Source organism: Gymnogyps californianus, chromosome 1 (genome assembly GCF_018139145.2).
Source record: "Gymnogyps californianus isolate 813 chromosome 1, ASM1813914v2, whole genome shotgun sequence".
NCBI classification, from domain to species: domain Eukaryota; kingdom Metazoa; phylum Chordata; class Aves; order Accipitriformes; family Cathartidae; genus Gymnogyps; species Gymnogyps californianus.
The window spans coordinates 191,387,615-191,409,342 of NC_059471.1; the positions used below are offsets into that span (position 1 = coordinate 191,387,615).

At 40.6% G+C, this 21,728-nt stretch overlaps 1 protein-coding gene across 3 annotated transcripts in view; it reads right to left on the reverse strand.

Annotated features, from left to right (window-relative positions):
- The window catches only part of ASZ1 (ankyrin repeat, SAM and basic leucine zipper domain containing 1), a 43,042-nt gene extending 30,166 nt beyond the window's left edge, over nt 1-12,876 (reverse strand). For all 3 annotated transcript variants that reach the window (XM_050906793.1, XM_050906785.1, XM_050906778.1), the window contains exons 1-4: nt 12,740-12,876; nt 11,010-11,106; nt 5,552-5,674; nt 2,295-2,406 (exon numbers count right to left, since the gene is read on the reverse strand). In XM_050906793.1, the coding sequence (XP_050762750.1) occupies nt 2,295-2,406; nt 5,552-5,674; nt 11,010-11,106; nt 12,740-12,844 (437 nt within the window). In that variant the 5' untranslated portion in view covers nt 12,845-12,876. The remainder of the gene's footprint in view (nt 1-2,294; nt 2,407-5,551; nt 5,675-11,009; nt 11,107-12,739) is intronic.
- Between the last annotated feature and the right edge of the window lie 8,852 nt (nt 12,877-21,728).

Genomic DNA, 21,728 nt, shown 5'->3' on the forward strand with positions numbered 1-21,728 from the left:
ACAAAACTGTTTTTACAGCCATCAGTATTCAGTTCCCAATTTTGATTTAGCAAAAATATCAGAAGTTACTCTACTGAATACCTTCTCCTTGGTACTCTATCCTATTGCAAAGAAACCATCTATCTACGCACTCCTAAACTCACCTTCTTTCTTAGACTGCATTTCAAAAAGCACTTTATTTCTCACTAGTCCTTCCCTGCTCCATGCATACTTCATGAATTAGACAAAAAAATTGCAAGTTTCTGTGTATCACCTCCAGATGACATGAAATAAAAAAGCCTACTGGCTGCCCTGACAGTGCAACAGAGAAAGCATAAATACTAAACTCTACCTTACATGAAAGTTAAGTATTCTGCTTTGCATTCACACACATTCCAGTTGTTGGTGGACAAAAGAGAAGCTTCCTAAAATCATTCCGGTTCTTAAGTGCTGAGACAGCCAAATAATGTGAACCTTAGTTCTTAACACCTGTGGTAAGCTGATCACCCAGGAAGTACTCACACAATAATCTCGACTCACTGACAATTTTGATGCCCTCCTGCTTTCTCTACTGAAATGGGTGAAATGGGACTGCACTGCCACATAGAGGGTCTGTTTTGATCCCTTATCTTCACAGAAGCTGGTTTGATGCGTTTCATCCCCCTGTTTCAGAACACAGGGGAAGCCCACGAGAAGCAGCAGCTGCTGCCTGAGCAGTTCTAATCATGGAGTGGTATGCACAGATGTCAAATACTGTAAAGGAATAAAGGCAGCACGAAGATTTTTGAAAAATCCAGACTTTGCCATCTAACTTCTACTTTTGTTTGGTACAAATATGACATTTCTGATTGTCACTTAATTTATCTTTTCATTTGAGAAAGACTACTATTGCATAAGTGAAAAAAACACAACTGGACATTGTATCTGATGTATGCAAGCGTAACTCATATGTTAGCACAAGGTCTTAGGAAACAAAGAGATAGCAAATAAATACTTGTATGTAAAGACCAACTATGCATAACATACTCTAAGTTTATAAATAGTTTTGCCCTTAAAATTCCCATCTCTTGTGTCAGAATCCAAACTTTTTTTTTTTCCCCCCAAAGTTTAGCCAAAGGCCTTTCGAAATGTAAACCTGCAGTTTTGCACTCTGGCTTACATTTTCAAACACCAAGGACAAAGTTTAATAATGCAAAGACTTCCCCCATTTTTTAAAGCAGGATGTTTATCCTAACACCCAGCTATCTGACAGCAACAATACGTAATAATTGCAGAGTCTGTAGCTTTCTCTTCTTTCATGAACAATTTTTAGCCTCTCTGATAAGAATAAATGAATGACATTTAAATTTGGTACCAGACATCAGTGGCCCTTCACAACTATGTTTCCTCCTTGTCTATCAGTACTATGCTCACAGCGAGGTTCAGGGCCCAGAGTAATTGAATTGTACTAATGAGAACCAACAGGCCTCCAATTCTGTTCTTTTTAGAGGGCTACACAGTCTACATATCTCAGGCAATATGGTGAAAGAGCTGTGGTATAAAAAATGAATTTCAGTTAGTCAAAAAACAAGCAGTTTCAATTTGACCCAAACAGTATCTTTTTTTCCAGCAGAGGGAGGACAGTTTATCCTGGGTCAGCCCAGAATTTCTTTTTGATGCAAAATGAAACATTGCATCAGACTATGCAACTACAGACATCTCACAATGCACTGCTTCAGACTGCTGAGACACAAAGTGGTAATTCAAGAAACAAGCTGTTACTTGTTTTTAAAAGGAGATTAAATCTCCTTTTAATCTGGATTATTCCAGATCACACTGGAATAAATGTATTTTATTTACAGAGCAGTTTTCTTTTTCCATAGGAGGCTGTCTGTGAAAGGAATATAGCTAGATACCCACAAAAAGCTCAAAAGGAGGACATGAATCTAAATAAAGAATTAACTGATTTAACTTACATCCTTATACAAAAGAGGCAATATGACGTGGGAAAGGCAGAGAACGTATTTCTTGCCCCTATACTGCAGTCAACTGAAGTATTAAGATTAGTTTTTATCTTACATTTATATCTTGTTCAGCTGAGGAACATACTTAAATTTGATAAAACTGATCATAGTCTTACTTACTCAGATGAATGACTGTACTAGGAGAAATAAATATCTGGACACTAATAGTTCCTTATACAGACAGCAGCTAAGTTACAAAAAGCTAATGAAGTACACATTGCCCTAACCAACAACAGCTATGTCTATAAAGATATCTCTGTATATTAATATTAAATTTTATGCTGTATTCACAGACATGGGTTTTTTTGGTACCTGCAAGTAAGGTTAGGGTCAGCATTCCTTGACAGAAGCAGTTCTACAGTCTTCAAGATGTTTTCCTCTGAAGCATGCGCAGTACATGCTGCCATCAGCACAGTGTACTTATCTGTTTTGAAACTTGCAGTTAGAGAATTACATATGTAAATACCATGCTAATCCAGAAGTTCCTTTAAAAGCCTATACATTTGCTAAAGTTGTTAATTGGGTTCTGATACTCTAAGATATTTAGAAAAGGGTAAGAAACTTGTTTTCCTTCCAGTGAAAGTCACCAGAATTATCAGGTAAGATAAAGGCATCTGACAAGAGAAGATACTCAGAAAGATGAGAGTGAATGACAGTAGTAAAGCATCTATTCCTACTGAAGTTTAGGATACTTCTTAGGTACCCCAAAAACCCAGTAGGAGCTTAAATATAGATGCTTGTTTCTCAAATCTTGTTCCACACCAGTAGATTCATTCCCTGTTCCTCCCCACCTCTCTCCAAAATACAGTCAAGGGAAGAAACAGCTTACAGGAAGTTAACTGCAATGAATAAAAAAAGTGCATGAAATGTATTATAAACACATAGCAACATCAATTTTAGGGAGAACAGAGGCCCATACAAAGGACAGTTGAAGTAACAAGGCTTTATTATAGGGCTTAAGGAGAAGGAAGTAAGTTTACTACACTAGACTACCATGGTGCATAAAAGTATGGTTTTAGATGTGGATTTAAAGAACATCTACACAGTCCATAAAGATTCATCAGGAGGAACCAGCGTATTTGCCCCAGCTCTGAAGCCAGCTGGTTGTTACATGCCACCTTTGCTCACAAATCAGAATTGTACACCACTGCTGTTTGCCCACAGAACAGGGGAGATCTCCTTTCCCATGGTTCTCCTAGAGAGATATGCAAAACACCACACCTCAAGGACCTTAGTGAGTTAGTTGGCCCTAGAGTCAATTAGAAGACTGCCATCTGAATAACTGCCCGTTTTACTTATTGCACAAACTTGTTCACAAGTTCAAACATGCCCTTAACAATTTGTTTTAACAAGTATAATTTTAGCTGTACCTACTTCAGACCATACCATGAAGCGTTACAACATATTTTCTAACTCTTGTAGAAATTTTAAGACCATGTATACATTAACACCTTTATTCTTCAACTGAGGTCAGATTTTATTACATTTAAACATGAGAAGTTTGTTATATACTTTACCCTCCTCTGCTCTACTTTATTTCTTACCACTTCTTGTCCTCCACCCCTCCAACCAAAGACCTTAGTTTTGCATTTAAATTCATCTGGTTTTTTAATATACCATCTTTTAATTGTCAACTACCTCACGTAGAAGTTCTAATACACATAAATCAGTATGTTAAATGAAAAATGAAGTTTCAGAGAGTCACTTAAACTCCTGAACAGTACGCAATTATCATTTCAGTAAATTACTTGATACAGTGACAGATTTTTACTCAAAGTGGTTAACCTGGTTATCAATAACAACATGAACGGAAAGATGGCAGGACTTTGAACAAAGGTAGGGATAAGCACCGTTAATCTGGGAATGATATTTAGGAGGAACCTGTAGTTATATTTGCATTCAGTATTTCATGTAGTGATAAAAAGTAGGAAATTCATTTCTGTTAGCCTACCTATAGCTCATACATGTGAGGAAGAGAAGAAGGGGAAGAAACACCTTAGAATTCTGAGGTTTGTCTTTTGCAGAGAAAAACTGATAAGAGACTGCAAAAAAGATTAGTTTATGTTCAGCCTAGCTGAAAACCCCAGAAGAGCCAGTGAATTTACTCCTCAAGGATGCTGCATGCTGATCCCATCACATAGTGAATGCTACATTAGCTCCTTGTTCTTCAGGACTGCCAAAAAGGGTAAAATTAAGTAACCACTTGCAAAGAATGACTGAAATGTGACAAAAGGTGATTAACAGTATAGCTGTTAATAGGATTATAAGCATTACAGGACAATTAGTATAGGATCACTTATGTGATTGCCTGCTGATGTAAAAAAAGCAGCAGGACCGGTGACATTTAGTACCACTTTAGCATGGCATAGCTTTACTGAACAGATGTGGCCTGACCTGAGTCAATGACCTGCAAGACTGTTCCTGGCTGGACAGCACTCTGCTGCGCCTATGCCCTAGCTGCTGTTTCCCTACGCAAACTAACAGGGAAACAAGCCGAGAAACCTGATCCTCGCAAGGTGCCACTCAGGGCAAACACAGTTGGTCACACACTGAAAAAATGCCATGCATGTTGGTTAACTGGTCAGCTGAAACTGCTGCCCATAGCAGTTTCTACCCCATTTATAGCTCTCTACAGCCATAAACAAGGAACAGGTATGAGTTGTAGGCAGCGACATGGAAGTTCTCTGAAGCTGGCTACAAGGACAGTAACTCAAAGGCATGATTGCTTTTGGTGCAGGCAATCTACTCTAATTTCATACTCTGATCAGCTGCTAAGAAGTTCAAGAAAATTTTCAGAGCCAGATTTGTACCATCTGCATTTCAGTCTACTAGTGTTACAAATATCGGCAAGTTACCAGAAAATATGATCACTGCTTTTATGTACTTGGCAGTATTGTGTGTCACATCAGTTTCTTCTGTATTGCAATGTTTTTTCTTGAACTTCGATAAATCTTCCAATACAATGAAAGAGAAGGAAAATAACCACTAAGTAGGAAAAAGTTATTACTAAGCCATAAGAACTGACAGAGGAACTGATATTACTTAGAAGCTCCACTGAAAGCTTGCAGAAAAAGGTGATCTAGCAACACAGTGAAGAACGGTTTTCACTTAATAGAAAAATTGTGCTCTAGTTTTAGAGAAGTCCACATGAGTTTCCCACAAACTGGAAAGCTGTTCCTGTTGTTTGGGATTCTAGCTGGTTTCTGCATGTACGTACTTCGTAACAGGATCAAACAAAGGAAGTTTTAACTGTACAACTCTATCGTAGAATTCTCGAACAAGTATTTCCAAACACTCTTTTTAAAAAACTACTTGGGGATTGGGAGGTGGCGGAAAGACAGAATGAGAGAGAAAGAACAAGAAAACCCATCAACTGATTCCAGATCAGTTCCAAGAACACAATTTTTACTTTAAAACTGCTACTTCTACTTCAAAACTGTGAAAGCTAAACTAGGTCCCAGTTCCACTGTGAACTTTGATTTTTTCCCTATATATGTAAAAAGAGAATAAGGATAGGACAATGTCTGGTATTGAGCATTACTGGCCAGTATTCTTCATTCACATCTTACCTATTTCAAAACATGCATTAGCACCTCTGTCCAGAAGAAGACGCACTACCGCAAAGTCAGCCACACTGGCAGCACACATCAGGGGAGTCCATCCAAACTGAAAGCTAGATTCTATGCTTATACCTGTCAAAATTTAAGATACTAAAATCATAAAACTGCACCACAATAAACATGCTTTTTATAAACCTTACTCTCAACATGTATCATTACAAAGATTACACACTGTTTGCGTTTAGTCCTAGGGAGAGAAGTCTCTTATACCATTTTCATTTTTTTAATACACCTTTATCTAGAATACCAGAAAATAACTGCTAGAACTGACACCAAGGAAGCTCAGTTCTCAATCCAAGAAGTTAAGTACCACAGAAAGGCTACATTTAAAAAAAATCAAAGCAATAAATTTAGCTGCAAAAATAATTTCAGAGAAGCGCACAGAATCTCTGTTTTCTCCACACAGGTGCAATAGCTTTCTTCAATCAAAATGAAAAATTTTGATTCTTGCCAAGCCAAGTGGACTGCTGTGGAAGCAAACTGCTTGTCAGGCAGTTAAGATCATATTGACTAGGGTTTTCCTGCTTCACAGCTCCTTTTATTCTCTGCCTTGCAAGGCAGTCAACTAGCAGATACCAGTTTTGCTTTTAGTATTAACAAAATATTATCTCTACAGAAAGAAGAAATAGAAGATTATGCAAGATTCAGTCACAATCACCAGATTTGTTTGTTACTCTTTATAATAGCCACATCTGCCTTTGTGGCTAGAAGTAAGCTTGCCAGACAGCCCTCCCAAATTCACCAAGAACCAAGTACCAGACCGAGATACTCATCTGACAACTTTCAAATAAAAATCTCTATACATTTTTTGCAATGAGAAGAATCACCTTTCCTTCAATCCTTCCTCAAATATTACTTCCTCTAGAATAGTTTCCATCAGCTGGTTCCATATTAGTCCAACAGTGATTATGGATAATCAAAAATACTTCTTTACAAGAGATAGCTCTGAAAAAAACCAAAACTGTCCTAAGACATTTGTGACAGTCGAGCTACATGCATACTTTTTCATGCAAAATGTGTATTTACTTTCCCTGCCTTGGTAGTTTGTCAAAGATGTGCTCAGTGTAGCAACATAAAGTCAGTAAAGCTGAGGGAGTAACAGGTCACTGCCCTTGGGTTGATTCTTCAACTGTTTAACAGAGTTGTAGAAGCGATCAGTAAAGAGGTAACATTCAATGAAAGCCAGATGTTGAAGCATTCTAACACCTCTAACACCTGCAAGCCACAGAATTTATGATCAAATCTTCTTAGTAACACATACGTACTAGCTGCAGTCCTTAATGTCACAGCACGCCAGTTTGTCTGCAGTACGCAAAACATTTCATTGAAGCCCACAGCCAAGTTCTACAAGGGGAGCCAGCAAGCGTCCCTTAGCAGCCACATCTGAACTTCCTTGTAGACGAGTCACTTCAAGAACTTAGAAAGTCTGATATCCAACAGCCCACTGAAGTAACACTAGTAGGAAAGGAATACCAGAAAGCTGGCACTCTGACAGCCTTAAGTCCCTTTTCCACTTAAGAAAAGCAGTCCATGTAACTAGAGCTCCCATCTAGTGCTTTTTATTTTAATACATATCTGAACAATAGTGACAAAAGATCTATTTGGCAGGCATATAGAGACTTATTAAAACTCTTGAGAAGGTATTTTCCTTTCTGCTTTCTTTACACGTATAGCAGACAGTATCTGCCACGATGCTAGTGCTTTTTCTAAGTTCTAGAAGTAGAATGGTCTTTTTGGCAATGAAATGTCAAAGCTGTGTTACAGCTTGTTTGTCTTGCATGGTCTGCTGCCATCTCTGCAGTGACTGCCTTGAAGTACCATGCCGTGTGAAAGTCACAACGCAAACCAGCTAGAGTCCCAGAGGAAGACAAAGAAAGGACAACTGAAATAGAACCAGTCATGTTGCTTCTTGGCTGCATGGTTATAAGAGTTGTTGACTGAACCACAAATGTCTCCCCTTGGTTACTACTCAGACTCTCTCATTACATGAGCTGTTCTTGAAGTAAGCAGCGTTTCCAGTCGAAACGAGGACAGGCCCTTAAGAAGTCCTATAAGGCAACAGTGAAGCCCAGAAAAAAAATTTTAGTGAAAAATCAGGTCAGATCCAACAGCCAGAGAGAGGCGAGGCTGCCGCAGCTCCACATCCCCAGGTCCAACCAGTATCGATGCTGAGTGTGTACTCCCAGCAGGCACACACATACACCACCGGCCGCACTGATCAATACAGACAGACAGAGCGCTCGTGAACACAGACAGCACCAATGGTCTGATGCTGCTCCCCTTTGGGATAGATCTCTCTCCTCCAGCTGCTGGCATCACAGACACACGGGCCTCTGACCCCCAGTCCCACTCCTGTGGCTGGCACATCCTTTCACCCATGCCTGTATCTACAGTCGCTGGCACCCAGGCACAAGGGCCCTGTGACAGCCCTGGGAGCCCTTCCTCTGAGTCTGTTATTTGGGTTCCTGCCCGCCCTTGGGCCTCTCTGCTCCTCTGGGCTTGTGGAGATGGGCCTGTGATGAGCTGATGGCTTCCATGATGAGCCTGGGAAGAGCTGGGCCAGTGTATTATTTGGGCTCCCTCACCTGCCGTTACTTCTCTGCGTTCCTTTGTGGGCATGAGCAGAGGAGCTTTTCAGTCACATAACCTCACAAATTATGTCTAGGAGGCAAAGCAGATACAACATTCTTTCTTACAATCTGAGTTACAGATTAAATATCCTCCTCTTAACCGGAAATGGGCAGAAATACGTTCTGGCCCCAGACGAGCTCTACAGCAGAAACTATATGAAACGTGAATAATGGTGAAACAAAAGAACAGCAAAGGAAGAACTATGTTCTTTCTGTGATTACTACAGTTGCTCCGTTACCTCTTTCAGATATTTTTGTTGACTGTGGCTAATAATAGTTATGGTAGAAAGGTGTTTTTTATACAGAAAAATGTAACCTCAAATTCAAAAAGGTTAACAAGGTAATGCCTGAAGAACTATGACCAAGCTCTACATACAGCTTTTTATGCTAAATAATTCCATGTTTGACACCAAAAAAATGAGGTCTTGAAAGACTTTCATTTAGTTTAAGAACAGCTCTTAGTATCAGAATCCATTCACATTCAGACCCAATTTATCTGAGGGAAAAGTCCTAAAATGCTTGATTCTAGAAGACTTCTCTCCAATAGAAGTATTGATTTCTTTTGAGTCTGTCAGCACTTTGTGCTGTGGTTCCACAATACCTTAAAGCTGAGTTACATCAGAGCTGCTGGTGTCTCCCACTGCTGGGCCAGCTACGGTTCTCATCTGACTCAGGGTTCAGAGTCCTAAACTGGCTGAAAAATTATTCACACTGCCCCCCCCCCCCCCCCCCGCCCCAGTTTACTACTACTTTAATTCCCTGAACTGGCTCACAAAAGATCAGATGAGCTCCAGCACTCATGCAAAGATAGGAGTGGAACAGACTGCTGAATGAAAACAGGAAAGAGGACTTGACTGTAGCTATATCTTCGATCATCCTAAACTGTCATGAGGCATAACTTTTAACTCCATTTGAGGAAAATGAACATATGAATTATATGGTGTAAGTATTTTACTCCCAAAGCAGACCAAAATGTCCAAGTCATCTTTGAACATGCTACTCGCTTGCATTACTTTTTGTGAAATGTACTTCAGAAACTTGTTCTTAGTATGTTGCCATTTTATAGGAGGGGTAAGAGAAGACATTGTGCTTGTCCATCTCCTAAAGGAGCTCTGTAAAACTGCCTCAGCACCAAGGATTCTTAAAGCAATGGCTAAGCAAGCCAGAAGACAACATGTTCTCTCCGTACCTGAAAGAATGGCCCAACTGTTGCTAGGAAATCCACTTCCAACACAAACCCCAAGTTTGGTCGAGTGCTGGTAGCGAGCCTCCTACAAGCTCTACTGAACACACACTAAAGGCAACTTTGGAGGCAAAGATTTAATCTGACTGAGCACCGATCCTCTGAAGGACAATGTTACCTTTCTTCAGAAACACCTCCCTGTTAGAGAGGCATTGTGTTCTACTGCTCTGCAGGACACTACTGGACGGGTCAAAATTTACTGTTAATCAAATTTTCAGGAAATGATAGATTTGCTTGTGATACTGCCTTGTGCATTTCAGCAGACAGGACGCTAGACGACAGGAATCTTTGGCCTGACCTTACGCTCTTACAGATACCTACCATCATCTTCCAACAGCACAGAACTGCTTATTATGTAGCAGGCATCAACAGGGAAAGTGAACTATTGCAGTTTGACTGAAATACAAGCAATTAAAAATGGACAGCTGTAACAAAACAATTAAGCAATGTGATGCACAAACATCACTAAAAACTCTACCTATAAATAGGAACAAAGTTTCTCAAAGCAAGACAGAAGATGTATTTCACTCAGTATTACACCTGTGTTTCAGCCTGTGCAACAGTTTTTACTTAATTTAAAAAGAAAACCATTCCCCCACTGTGGTGAGAAACAGTCTTCTTCTAAAAGGGCAAGTAATGCCATTGTTTTAAAACTCAGAAAAAAACACTGATAACTAGGAAACTACTTTCTTCCAGCCATAAGACAGATTTCCCTCAGAGAACAAGCTCTTGGCTACTATATTCTGCTTGCTTGCTGAAGCAGAACTTCCTGACAATTACCACTAGGCAGGTCAACTCAGCTATGCAGTTTCTGATTGCCCTGGATGCTTCAATAAGTGATCCAATCCTCCCAACACTGAATAACAGAAACACAGACAAATACAGAGTAACAGAACAGGGAGAAAGGCTTTTAGTGTTAAGACAAACTACTTTTTAGTGACAAATGCCATATAAACCCTATTAGACCTTTCAGAATCACAAAATCTTTGTCCAGCTGATGTTTCCAAGACAGCAGTATTACACAGGGCACATACCAGAAACTTAACAGTGCTGTGAGGAAAAAAAAAAAAAGAATTTCCAAACTGGGGGAGCATTAAAACAAAAACACCCAGCCTCTCCTTCTTGCCCACCCCCCAGCAACTTTCAATAAAAAAGTAAGACCACCCACTGAATTCTCACTCTCAATTTAAACCTCCTTACATTCAGCGTTTGTAATTGGCATTTTCAGGTTAAAGATCCATCTGAAAAGAAAGAAACACCTTATTTCATAGTTCACACATTATAGTTTTCTCAATTTTCAGGGCTCCTGATGACAAAAGAAATATAAATTAGAAGGAATTTGCTGGAATACCGCATGCTGAGTCACTGAAAAAGTAACTTCATCTTTAAAATAAGAGTTTATATCTTGTATTGGAAACATTCACATATTCCTACATGCACTCGACACATTAGTTTGAAAAGAGAAACTTCAAAGCTTTAGAATTCTTGCCAAGTTCAATTAAAAATATTCAACTTCATAACTGCCTTTCCTCACCGGAGTTTAAGAGTTCTTCAATTAATGACACATCGCCACGAAACAGAGCCTTCTTTAACGCTTCATTCTTGTCCGCCTGCAACATTTGATCCAACTGCTAGATAAGCAAAGAAAAGTTAAGTCAAAACCTAGTAACTGTTTCAAGGTAAAAACTACAGCTTGATTTCAGTATAAAAGCACTAATAATCTCTGTAAGGACAAAGAGGAGAAGGGGGGTGGGGAGGAGCAAGGTAAAACTTTCCTTCTTGCATCTCTGTAGAACCGCTTAGGGTCTACTGTAAAATGTAAGTTTTAAAATTAACTTTTCAGAAAGGTTCCATTCTCTGAAAATGTAAATATCTTCTGTCTCAACAGAACTGCTATCCTCCTACGCTGCTCTCAGTTTTTCTTAATAGTATTTGATTTCAATTAAGATTCTTTTTCATCTTTTGGCACTAGAAAAGCATTGCAACACATTTCTGTACCTTTTTTGTGTATCTCACATGTTGCAAAGCACAGCATTAAAAAATATATCTATCAGACATAAAAGTTAGAGTTTGGGGAAATGTAGCTCAACGATTAGCTGTCTGGCTTAATGCAGCATGAATCCACTGCTGGAAAGGGTTACTGTTCCTCTTTCCTCCTACTCCTGTGGTGGCAGAGGTATTCATGTTGCTGCATCATAAATGATTTGGCTGAAAAATGCCCTGACCAAAAGACTAGTTTATGCATCAGACAGTTGCCTCATTCAAGTTCCTTTCAAAAGCATCACAAATTTGTTCTCTATTAAAGCTGCAGATGCAGCTCAAGATTGCTGCTGGCATTATCTAGATTATACAAAACACTGACATACACCCGTAAGTGGAGGACTATTCATTAGTTTCTTTGCAGACAGAAGGGGGTAAGGAAAGAAGAGAAGTCGTACTTCATGATCAGTTTTGAAGCCATAACATGAGAACTCAAAATTATACAGTTTTCCCCAGCACATTGTAGTCTATCTTTCCAACAACTTTTGTGAAGATTTTAGTAAGTGCCTCGTGTCTAGAAAACCAAAGGTGAGAAACAGCCAATATAATAATTTAGCCCTGTTTTTGTTCTACTCAGCCAAAAATTTCCAAATAATACATATCTTTGGATAGGAACCTCAATTTAAAGATCAAGGCCCCTGAAAAACTGACTATAACCTTTAGCAAGAGTACCGCAAGTATTCAGTTCCTTCCATTTTCCAATTCAAGCCATGAGACAAACCAATGGCTAAAAAGCCTTGCAGAATCTCCCTCTACCTCACACTACCAGATGCCTCACACCTATTAGATGCAATAAAATCACTTAAATCTTCATGATAGCAAGAAACAGTCTCAGAGTTTTAAGATATAAAAGATTTATAGGCCTCCAGTCACTTTCAAATTTATTCTCGTGTTGAAATAGGGACAAGGGTCTGTTATTAAGGGGGAGAAAAGCACTTTAAATAAACGTCAAGGTTTTATGTAAGAAGACAAACCCCCCAAATTTAGGTTTTATTTACTCCTGGATTGAGGGTACACCACCACTACCCTGCTAGGAAATAATCACAGAGGAAGCACCAGCCGCAGCCCCTCCCGAGGCCACCCTCCTCAGTGAGACCCACCAAGCCTCGCTCCCCTCACCGCGGTTTCAGGCCGACGCCACCTCCCTCGCGTTACCCCACCCTGCGACCGCCCGGCCGCAGGCCCCAGCTCGAGGCCGCCGGGAGCGGAGAGGCTTAGCCCCACCTGCGGCTCATGCCGCACGACGCCGATATCCCAGCCGTCCTCGTCGCTGTCGCCATCCTCGTCGCCCCCCGCCACGACGCGGGATCCCCACGACACGGCGGCCATGGCGCCCGCCTCGGCGCGCGTCGCCTCAGCGCCGACAGGTCACGTGGCCCGCGGCGGCCGGGCCGCTTTCCCGCGCAGGAGGGCTCGGCGGCGCCGGGCGCGCGCGGCGCTCGCGGGGGCCGTAGCGGCCCGTCGCGTGCTGGGTGTGTCGTGCCCCGCCGCCGGTGCCCTCGGCGCGGCGGGGAGGGGAGGGGGCAGCTGGGCTCCTCACAGCGCTGTAACTCGACCCGGTCTTGAGCATCCGTTCCTGGGCCAGGCAGCTCGAGTTTGTGAGGTGAAGGGGGTAGCCTGGTCCCTGCTGGTGATGACGTTACAGCGTCAGGTAAAAGAAACCAATAGAACTTGCGGTTATAAGTATATGGGAATGCAACATGGCTTACTAGTGGCTCAGCTGTTTTGCGGGGTGTTAGGTAACGCAGCAGCGCTATGTATGAAGTTGTCTCTCTAGATCTATGACTGGCATATGTGTGTAAATCCAAGGGAAAAGAAGGTTTTCTCTCTTTAATTTCTGTCATCATTAATACACTCTTAAAATGCCACCTAACCTAATAGCAGTCAGTTACATTACTTACGTGTACGTACATGCACTGTTACATAGCCAAAGTGTATGGTGGTGACAGTTATGTGGGGAAGGTTGAACAGCAGCCATGCATAATGAGCTAAACTTTCACCCTGCTCCCTCCCACCTGGGTATATACGGGTATTACTTTCAATTTTGGAATTGTGGTTAGATTTCTTTCTAGTGACAGATAATAATGTCTCATCCATCACAAGGTTCACGCAAAACTCTTTGAAGAACAGATAAGGAACAACATTCGGTATTTCATCCACAGGCAAAACTGCTCTTTGAACTCAGTGCAGACCTTGCCCCAGTCTCAAATGAGTTTGGTCTTCTACTGAACAAAAGAGAACAGAAGAGAAAAAGTCTGGTCTTGGAGAAGAGGCAGGTGCTAGTATGGAATGGTGAGAGTAGTCCTTGCACCCGTGACAGCGTAAAAGTGTAATTTTTGGGAAGTTCATTTTAATAAAAATTTCACTTATCTTAATCAGAAGGTGACTGTGAAGCCTTTCTTCCTTTTTCCTTTTTTTTTTCTTTCTTTTTTTTTGGTGCAATGCAATGTGTAAGGCAACTTTAACCATGTTGGGAATTTGCAGATTAGCTAGACCTGTGCTTAGAACATACTAAGTGCTATAAAAATTGCACTTATTAAAAAAAAAAAAACATGGCCTGCATATTTCAATTGTGCACTCCTGACGTTTTTAACAGCTATTTTTTCTGGATTTTAGTTGCTTGTCTGTAAAATATGACAACCTGTTTGCATAAAAGTATTATGAAAGTCAGGTTATTAACAATGAGGAATGCTGGTATAGAGCTAGCTGAACATTTTAAATGAACTCCCATGAAAGAAACTTCCAGTTCTGGAAACTTGACAGAAATGCAAAAACCTTTCCTTTCACACAGCCTCCCTAGAACAAAAGATGCTAAAATTGAGTCAACTGTAATACATACCTCTATATAAAGGCTTAGCTTTATGTGCTTATTTTGGATTTACCTGCATATACTAAAGGTCTGTTTAAATTAGTTTGGTAATGAAGATATAACATTTACTGGATGTAATAATTGAACATTTTTGTAGCCATGTCAGTTCTTATAAAATTGTAACTTTTATTCTCAGTGTTTTTAGTTTTCTGATCATTGGCCTGAAGATTTCTTGTGTCACTTTCTACCTGCAGAGGAAAAGTAGAATTTATGGCATTGTCATCTAGCTTCTTTGTATTTATATGAGTCTGCCAGTCCTCAACATTATAGTCTCCATATCCAGGATCAAGCTTCCATAATATTCTTTGTTTGGCTCAGCTGTGTTACAGAACATGGGCTTGCTAGTACAATTTATATCCCTAGCTGCTGAACTCTAAAGACAACTGAGCGTGACTTTTTACAATTGACCCGATGCAGTGCAAGAGAGTTGTTTCTAACTGATGATGGTACTTTCTATAGATTCCTTACTTTTAATACACTACTGATGATTTAGTATTTGACAATTGCGATTTATTTGTCCTCGTTCAAGTTTCAAAGTTTGGGATCAGTTTTTTTTTTTTTTCCTTCCCTTTTCTCTGCACCATCTCATGTACAATTTAAAATGTCACAACGGACACTTCAAATGCAACCTGCATGCTGCTGCTTTGCTCAAAGGCCACCTCTCTTTAAAAAGGTCACTTTCGGTAACAGACCTGATAGTCCCTAGTACTACAAAAAAAAACCCTTTCAAAAGCTCACAGTGCAGAAGAGCCTTGCACCCAGTGTACCTGATAGATGTTTCAAATGTGAACATGCCGATCGTGAAGTTGGTGATAGCAGGTGATCTCTCCTTGTGTGTTTGCTTGGAACTGTAAATCAGGTGTTATTGTTGATGTGGACTCTCCCTCTTCTTTTTCACATTCTTCTTGCTCCAGTTCATTTGTGACCTTGAGGTCTGTCTTCCTTTTTCGGCTAAGCAGACTCTTCATTTTGGTTGACAGTATGGTAAATCCTGGCTGTCATCCATACTTGCCAAATGTTATGTTTTTACTTACTCTCATAGGAGCAGTTCCCAACATCTTTTCCTCATTGCTATGCAGTACTCATTTTACATGCAGGAGGCAATTATAGAATGGCTCAAGCTGGGAAAACATCTCAGAATAATTTCCTGTATCACAAGGGGCATCAGAACAAGCACTGAAAGCCAACTCTAAAATAAATACCTAATCTGTGTGTAGCCTAGCTCCATGTACTTGCCTGTCAGCCTATACTAAACATACCTGTTAAAAATACAGTGAATAGTAAGGACAGCAGTCACTGGATGCAGTAAATAACAGTATTCTTGTAAGAACCTGTTTTTGCTCTGAATAATAGAACTTCCTTAATACACTTTCCGTCTGTCTTCAGGCACCCTCCTTGCTGGCCATACTTGCATTTAGACTTCAGCTTGTTTTTATTCATCAGCTGACTTTTAATCTTCTCTCATTACTTCTGATATTAAATAGATTTCATTAGTTGTCTGAATTTCTTCTGTATTTTTATCTATACCTCATGTTTTGTCTCGTGTGGGACTGATATATGCATGGCTAAAAATTTTTATTCAAACATGGTGCCAGAATATTCCAGAATATTTTAACTGGTTCAGTTTCCTCTGTTTCAGATGAAAAGGCTGAATCAGCAAATATTTAAGGGCTTTGATGTTGGGAAAGTAATGTTCTTGGGAGGAGAATCAGAATTGGTAAATGTTTAAAGAGAATGACTCTGTAAACCTTAACTACTGCAATAACGTTCTACTAACAACACAGCAGCTAATACTCTAGAGGTTTAACAGCAATAGCATTTTAGTGGAATTCTACATAGTTCTCTATCACAGCTACTAGTTTGAGTAACAGTCTATGCCCTTTCAGTATTATTCTTAAGTAATTTTCATCTGTGGTAACATTACTTAGAGTAAAAACTCAGTGATTCTTTATCTTAATGTTAGCTAGATGTCCAAGTGGAGACCAGTGACGAGTGGCGTTCCTCAGGGATCGGTAGTGGGACTGGTGCTGTTTAACATCTTTGTCGGTGACACAGACAGTCGGGTTGAGTGCACCCTCAGCAAGTTTGCCAATGACACCAAGCTGCGTGGTGCGGTCGACATGCTGGAGGGAAGGGATGCCATCCAGAGGGCCTTGACAGGCTTAAGAGGTGGACCTGTGTGAAACTCATGAAGTTCAACAGGCCAAGTGCAAGGTCCTGCACATGGGTCAGGGCAAGCCCAAGCACAAATACAGGCTGGGCGATGAGTGGACTGAGAGCAGCCCTGAGGAGAAGGACTTGGGGGCGTTGGTTGACAAGAAGCTCAACATGACCCAGCAATGTGCGCTTGCAGCCCAGAAAGCGAATCGCATCCTGGGCTGCGTCAAAAGAAGCGTGACCAGCAGGTCAGGGAGGTGATTCTCCCCCTCCACTCTGCTCTCGTGAGACCCCACCTGGAGTTGGGGCCCCAACATAAGAAGGACATGGACCTGTTGGAGTGAGTCCAGAGGAGGGCCACGAAGATGGTCAGAGGGCTGGAGCGCCTCTCCTATGAAGACAGGCTGAGAGAGTTGGAGTTGTTCAGCCTGGAGAAGAGAAGGCTCCAGGGAGACCTTATAGCAGCCTTCCAGTCCCTAAAGGAGGCCTACAAGAAAGCTGGAGAGGGACTTTTTACAAGGGCCTGTAGTGATAGGACAAGGGGTAATGGCTTTAAACTGAAAGAGGGTGGATTTAGATTAGATGTAAGGAAGAAGTTCTTGACTGTGGGGGTGGTGAGGTGCTGGAACAGGTTGCCCAGAGAAGTTGTGGATGCCCCATCCCTGGAAGTGTCCAAGGCCGGGTTGGATGGGGCTTTGAGCAACCTGGTCTAGTGGAAGGTGTCCCTGCCCATGGCAGGGAGGCTGGAACTAGATGATGTTTAAGGTCCCTTCCAACCCAAGCCATTCTGTGATTCTATGATTCTAAAACTTGGCTGAACTGTGGGACAACTGATAAAAGGTCTTGAAGCCATTCCTTTCACGTTCTCCTAATTTATTCGTGCAGAGGAGGAGAGAAGTCCTTGTGCAGGCAATGGGCACTCCAGAAAGAAGGGAGTTAGTAATTGTAAGAGATTCTCATTCCCAGAGAGGTTTAGTAGCTCTGAGTCCACTGAATTGACAAATTACCGGTAAATTTTCAGCTGGGGGATGTGAAGTACCAGCTGTACCAGTTCCATGGTTAAGGGCAGGACATCATACGGGAATTTGCATAATTTGCAAAAAGTCCCATAAAGTAGCCCAGGTAATTGCAATTTCACAGGTCACATTCATGAAACAAATGGGAAACAAAGTACTTCATAGTAGTTTAGGTTGTCCTGGATGAATTTTCAGCTGACTTGTATACACCTGTAGCATCTCTTATTTTTAAGGTATTTGAAGTATAAAGAAGGGCTAATATTACAAACTTTCACTCCAGACTGTAAGGCATTTATTCTGTAAAAAGCACTGAAGTGATCTGTGTCCTTTCTGTGATCTGTGAAATCACCCTTTGTGTTAAACCAGTTTTAGTTTTGCCATCCTGAAATTTTGTTATGAGCTGCTGCACTACAGCAAATTGAGTTATTCATAGTTATTTCAGTCATTGTTCTAATGGACTTACAATAGATGTAAAGAATTACATACCAACTGTTTCCCTGTACATAAAATTTGTTTTCTGGTAGAAGCCTTAAACCATTGTCAAAATGAGACCACATAAACTAATTAGTGAGGAATTCATGGGCATGGTGTAAACCTGAATCCTTTGCAGGACCTCCTAGGTGGCAGTGTCATGAAAGTATCTCTTATTATCACAGTAATGTATAAAAAACCTAGAACAGGAATTAGGATGTTTGAGATAATTTCTTTTTTTAGTGGCAGGCAGGCACATTTTTAGCTTCTTTCTATATAACCTAGAAGCTTTGGTCTGTATAGCAAGTCCACGTCAGAATGATTCCTGCTATTACTAGATGCACCCTCTCTGTTCAAAATTCCTCATTCCACCACTATCTCTACTCTGTTCTACACTACTTCGTCCCCTTAATCTTGACTGTCAGTACTCCTACTTCATTATCATGTTGCTGAATGATGAGTACTTTCTTGTTTCAGCCTGTTCACTCTCTGCTGATCCTCAGGCAGCCACTTCTGATAGTAATGCCTGTCTCTTAGAAACTCAAATGTTTGAGTATACTAATGGCTGTTTATATGGTCCAGTGGTGCTTTGAACTTTCTACCCCATTTACCTTTTATTCTGATATATCACTTTATCTTATCGCTTTTATCAAAATTGAAGCTTATCCAGGTATTTCAGTATATTCACATATATAATATTTTTGTTAGTCGCCACGTTCTTATTTTGCTCTGACCAATTCAAAAGGAATATGGTGGCTTGGAAAAGGGACTGAATCAAAAGCTCTTTTTGCTTTATTGTGTTTGGTGGGGTTTTTTTTCTTCTTTTCTTAGCAGAACATGCAATCTAATTGTCATTTTTGCATACTGAACCACCTTGCTGTCATAGGTTTACCACAAGATATTAAGTCTCTGATTATCTCTTATTTTTATGGCTGCTGGGGCTGCTCATCAGTAGTCTCTGGGCATTGTGACAACTCCCACACATATACCATCTTCTTGGACTTGTTTTGCTTGAGTTTATTAAGTCAGGATGGTGTTTTACATTATGGTCTGTGAAGCTGGCTCTCCAAAGTGATACTAGTAATTCAGAGCTCCTAAAACTTCATAGCGTCTCTTCTGAGAGGAACTGTTCAGCCCCTCACTGAATTCCTAGGATGTACTAACTGGACTTTGCTACTGATTCCTTCTATCTCATTCATCTCTTCCAGCAAAGTCAGCATCTCCTTTGCATCTGCTTTAAGCTCTTCTCTTCGAGGGTAATTGTGATACACCACTAGGAATGTGGATGGTGAATTAAAATTGTTACAAATGCCAACATTTGAAACATGAGAACATGCTCTGTGGGAAAACCATCCAAAGATTGCACTGTTTTCCAGCTGTCTTATACTTGCATTCTTATGCTACTCTCCAGACTTTTGTCCAGAAGTGTCTAACGGTAGAATAGACTTCTGTTTTCATTTCCAGGTACTCTGTCACAGCTGGCCCGATAAGAGGAAGCCATAAGCCTTCCTTATTGGGTGGGTGGGAGCAGTTATGCACTGGGGATGCCCTGACTGTTTGGCTGTCTAAAGCAATGACTACTGAGATTGCAGAGGAAGGTTCCTTCCGTCTAGTAAATCCCTAATATTTAAATGGCCATAGTCCAGCCTCCTGTGTGCCCATATTGAATCATGTTGTTACATAAGATCCTGTAAGTGTATCTGCATCTTTTTCTCCCCAAGTCTCTAACCACTGATGTAACTCCTTCATTCAAGTTGCTGTTGCCATAGATATAACGGTTCTCTTGTTACAAAAACCTTTTATTAGTCCCATTAGTGTGTGAAATCTCAGAATTATCAACAGGCACTAGTATATTAAAAACCATACCTCCTGTCTAATTTGTGCAGTAAAATCCTCAGCAGTTCCTATCCATTTTGATACTGGAAAAATGCCCTGAGTCTTAATCATCCTATATACTGGAACTATTCAGGTTATTGAAGATATGGTTTCTTCATCCGTTAATGCGGATGTATAAGCTGCCAAAACGGCTGTTTGCTCTACATTTCTTTCTCATAACACTTTCCTACAAAACTTATCTTCCACTAAACTTGTGGAATCCCAATTGCCTGACTGTAAGGCTTTGCAATGAACAGATTTGCCTCTGTCCCATACAGTTCTTTCCTATGTTCCTCCTTGAAATACACATTCCTTTAACCAGATCATCCAAACTATCATGGAATGTATCTGAAATCCAGATGTATATGGGGGAAAAATGGGGCCACGTGGCTTGCACTAATGATCCATGATCATAGATTTGCTTGGCCACATCAGCCAATCGTAACAAACCTCCAATTAACCCCTTGGCTAACTTTCTGCAAAGTCTCCACAGTCCCCTTTGGCATTGAGCTCAGATTGGTCATTTCAAGTAGATGAAATGTTTTTGTAATAGGCAAATGTCCCTCTGTCAGTTGAGCTACTTTCAGGTAGATAGCCTAGTAGTCAAGAGCGTTGTCTCCCCACCGAACTGTTTCATCATTTGTTAGTATCTCTACTTAAAAGTGTATGTTAAGTAGCCTTATTTTGGTTACCACTTGGCATTATGTCAAAAGAGACATTGAGACGTATTGATTAACGTCATAGGAATAGTGTGAGGATTATGGGACTACAATATGGATGTATCTATCACAAGCGGACAAGTGATGTGTCATAACTTGGAGAAGAGAGGGGAATGGTAATTTTCTGTGATGGGTACCTGTTTCTCTGATGTTGTTGCTGTGTACCAGTTGGTCCTGTCAGTGGGATGTTCCTCTGTGATAACTTCACAGTCATTGTTTTTAACAGAAAAACAATCCTTTGCTCAGCTGGGATAGCACTGTACAGTAGTCTTTTTCCACCCTTGTAATCCACTATTGTCCTAAATTTTGTGAATTGTATTCCCAGGCTAAATACTTTATTGTCCTCTCCCACAGAGTGGAAAAAAACCCCAAAACTTCTAAGTGCTGTAATATTTTTTAATCAGCTACTTGTTCCTTCAGAGAAGTTTTATATTTTCCACATAATTCAATGAATTTGATTTTGGAGGGGAGAACAAAAATCCCCTCCCTCTCCTTCCAATTAGAGCTACTTACTGAATGCCTCATTAATATCACAACATCTAAAATCCTTCCTTCTTCCTGTGGGTTGGCAATTCCTAGCCATTTGTATTTACGCTGCTTATGGCAGTTGCTTGTTTACGTCCGGAGTTTTGGCATCAGAAATTTTAGTTGATCATGTGTAAATGCAGACCTTCTACCAAACATGCGAAGTGTATGTTTGATGCTGAAGTTCAATATTCTGACCTCTTTTAAAATCATTGGATGCAACAGTATTAGAGAATACTGGCAAGCTGGTGGAATTCCCATCCAGCAGAAGCAAAGCTTAGGCAGTTTGTTGTCGTAGTTTACCTGATTCTTGACTTAGTAGGATTAACTTGCAGCAGTGACACTTACGGGTTTCTTACTATTGTTATCATCCAGAAGAACAGACACAAGACAGTGTGCTTTAAATCTTATTTTCCTGGGAAGTTGAAATTCCAGCTGGGTGTCAGGATGTCTGATTTGTGATTCTGAGTTCAGGTAAGTCCTTGAGGAATGCGTGGTCCTAGCAAGGCTCTTTTTTGTTTGGTTGGTTTGTTTTTTTGTTTGTTTGACTTTCTCCCTGCGTATCTGGTTTCTGTTATCTG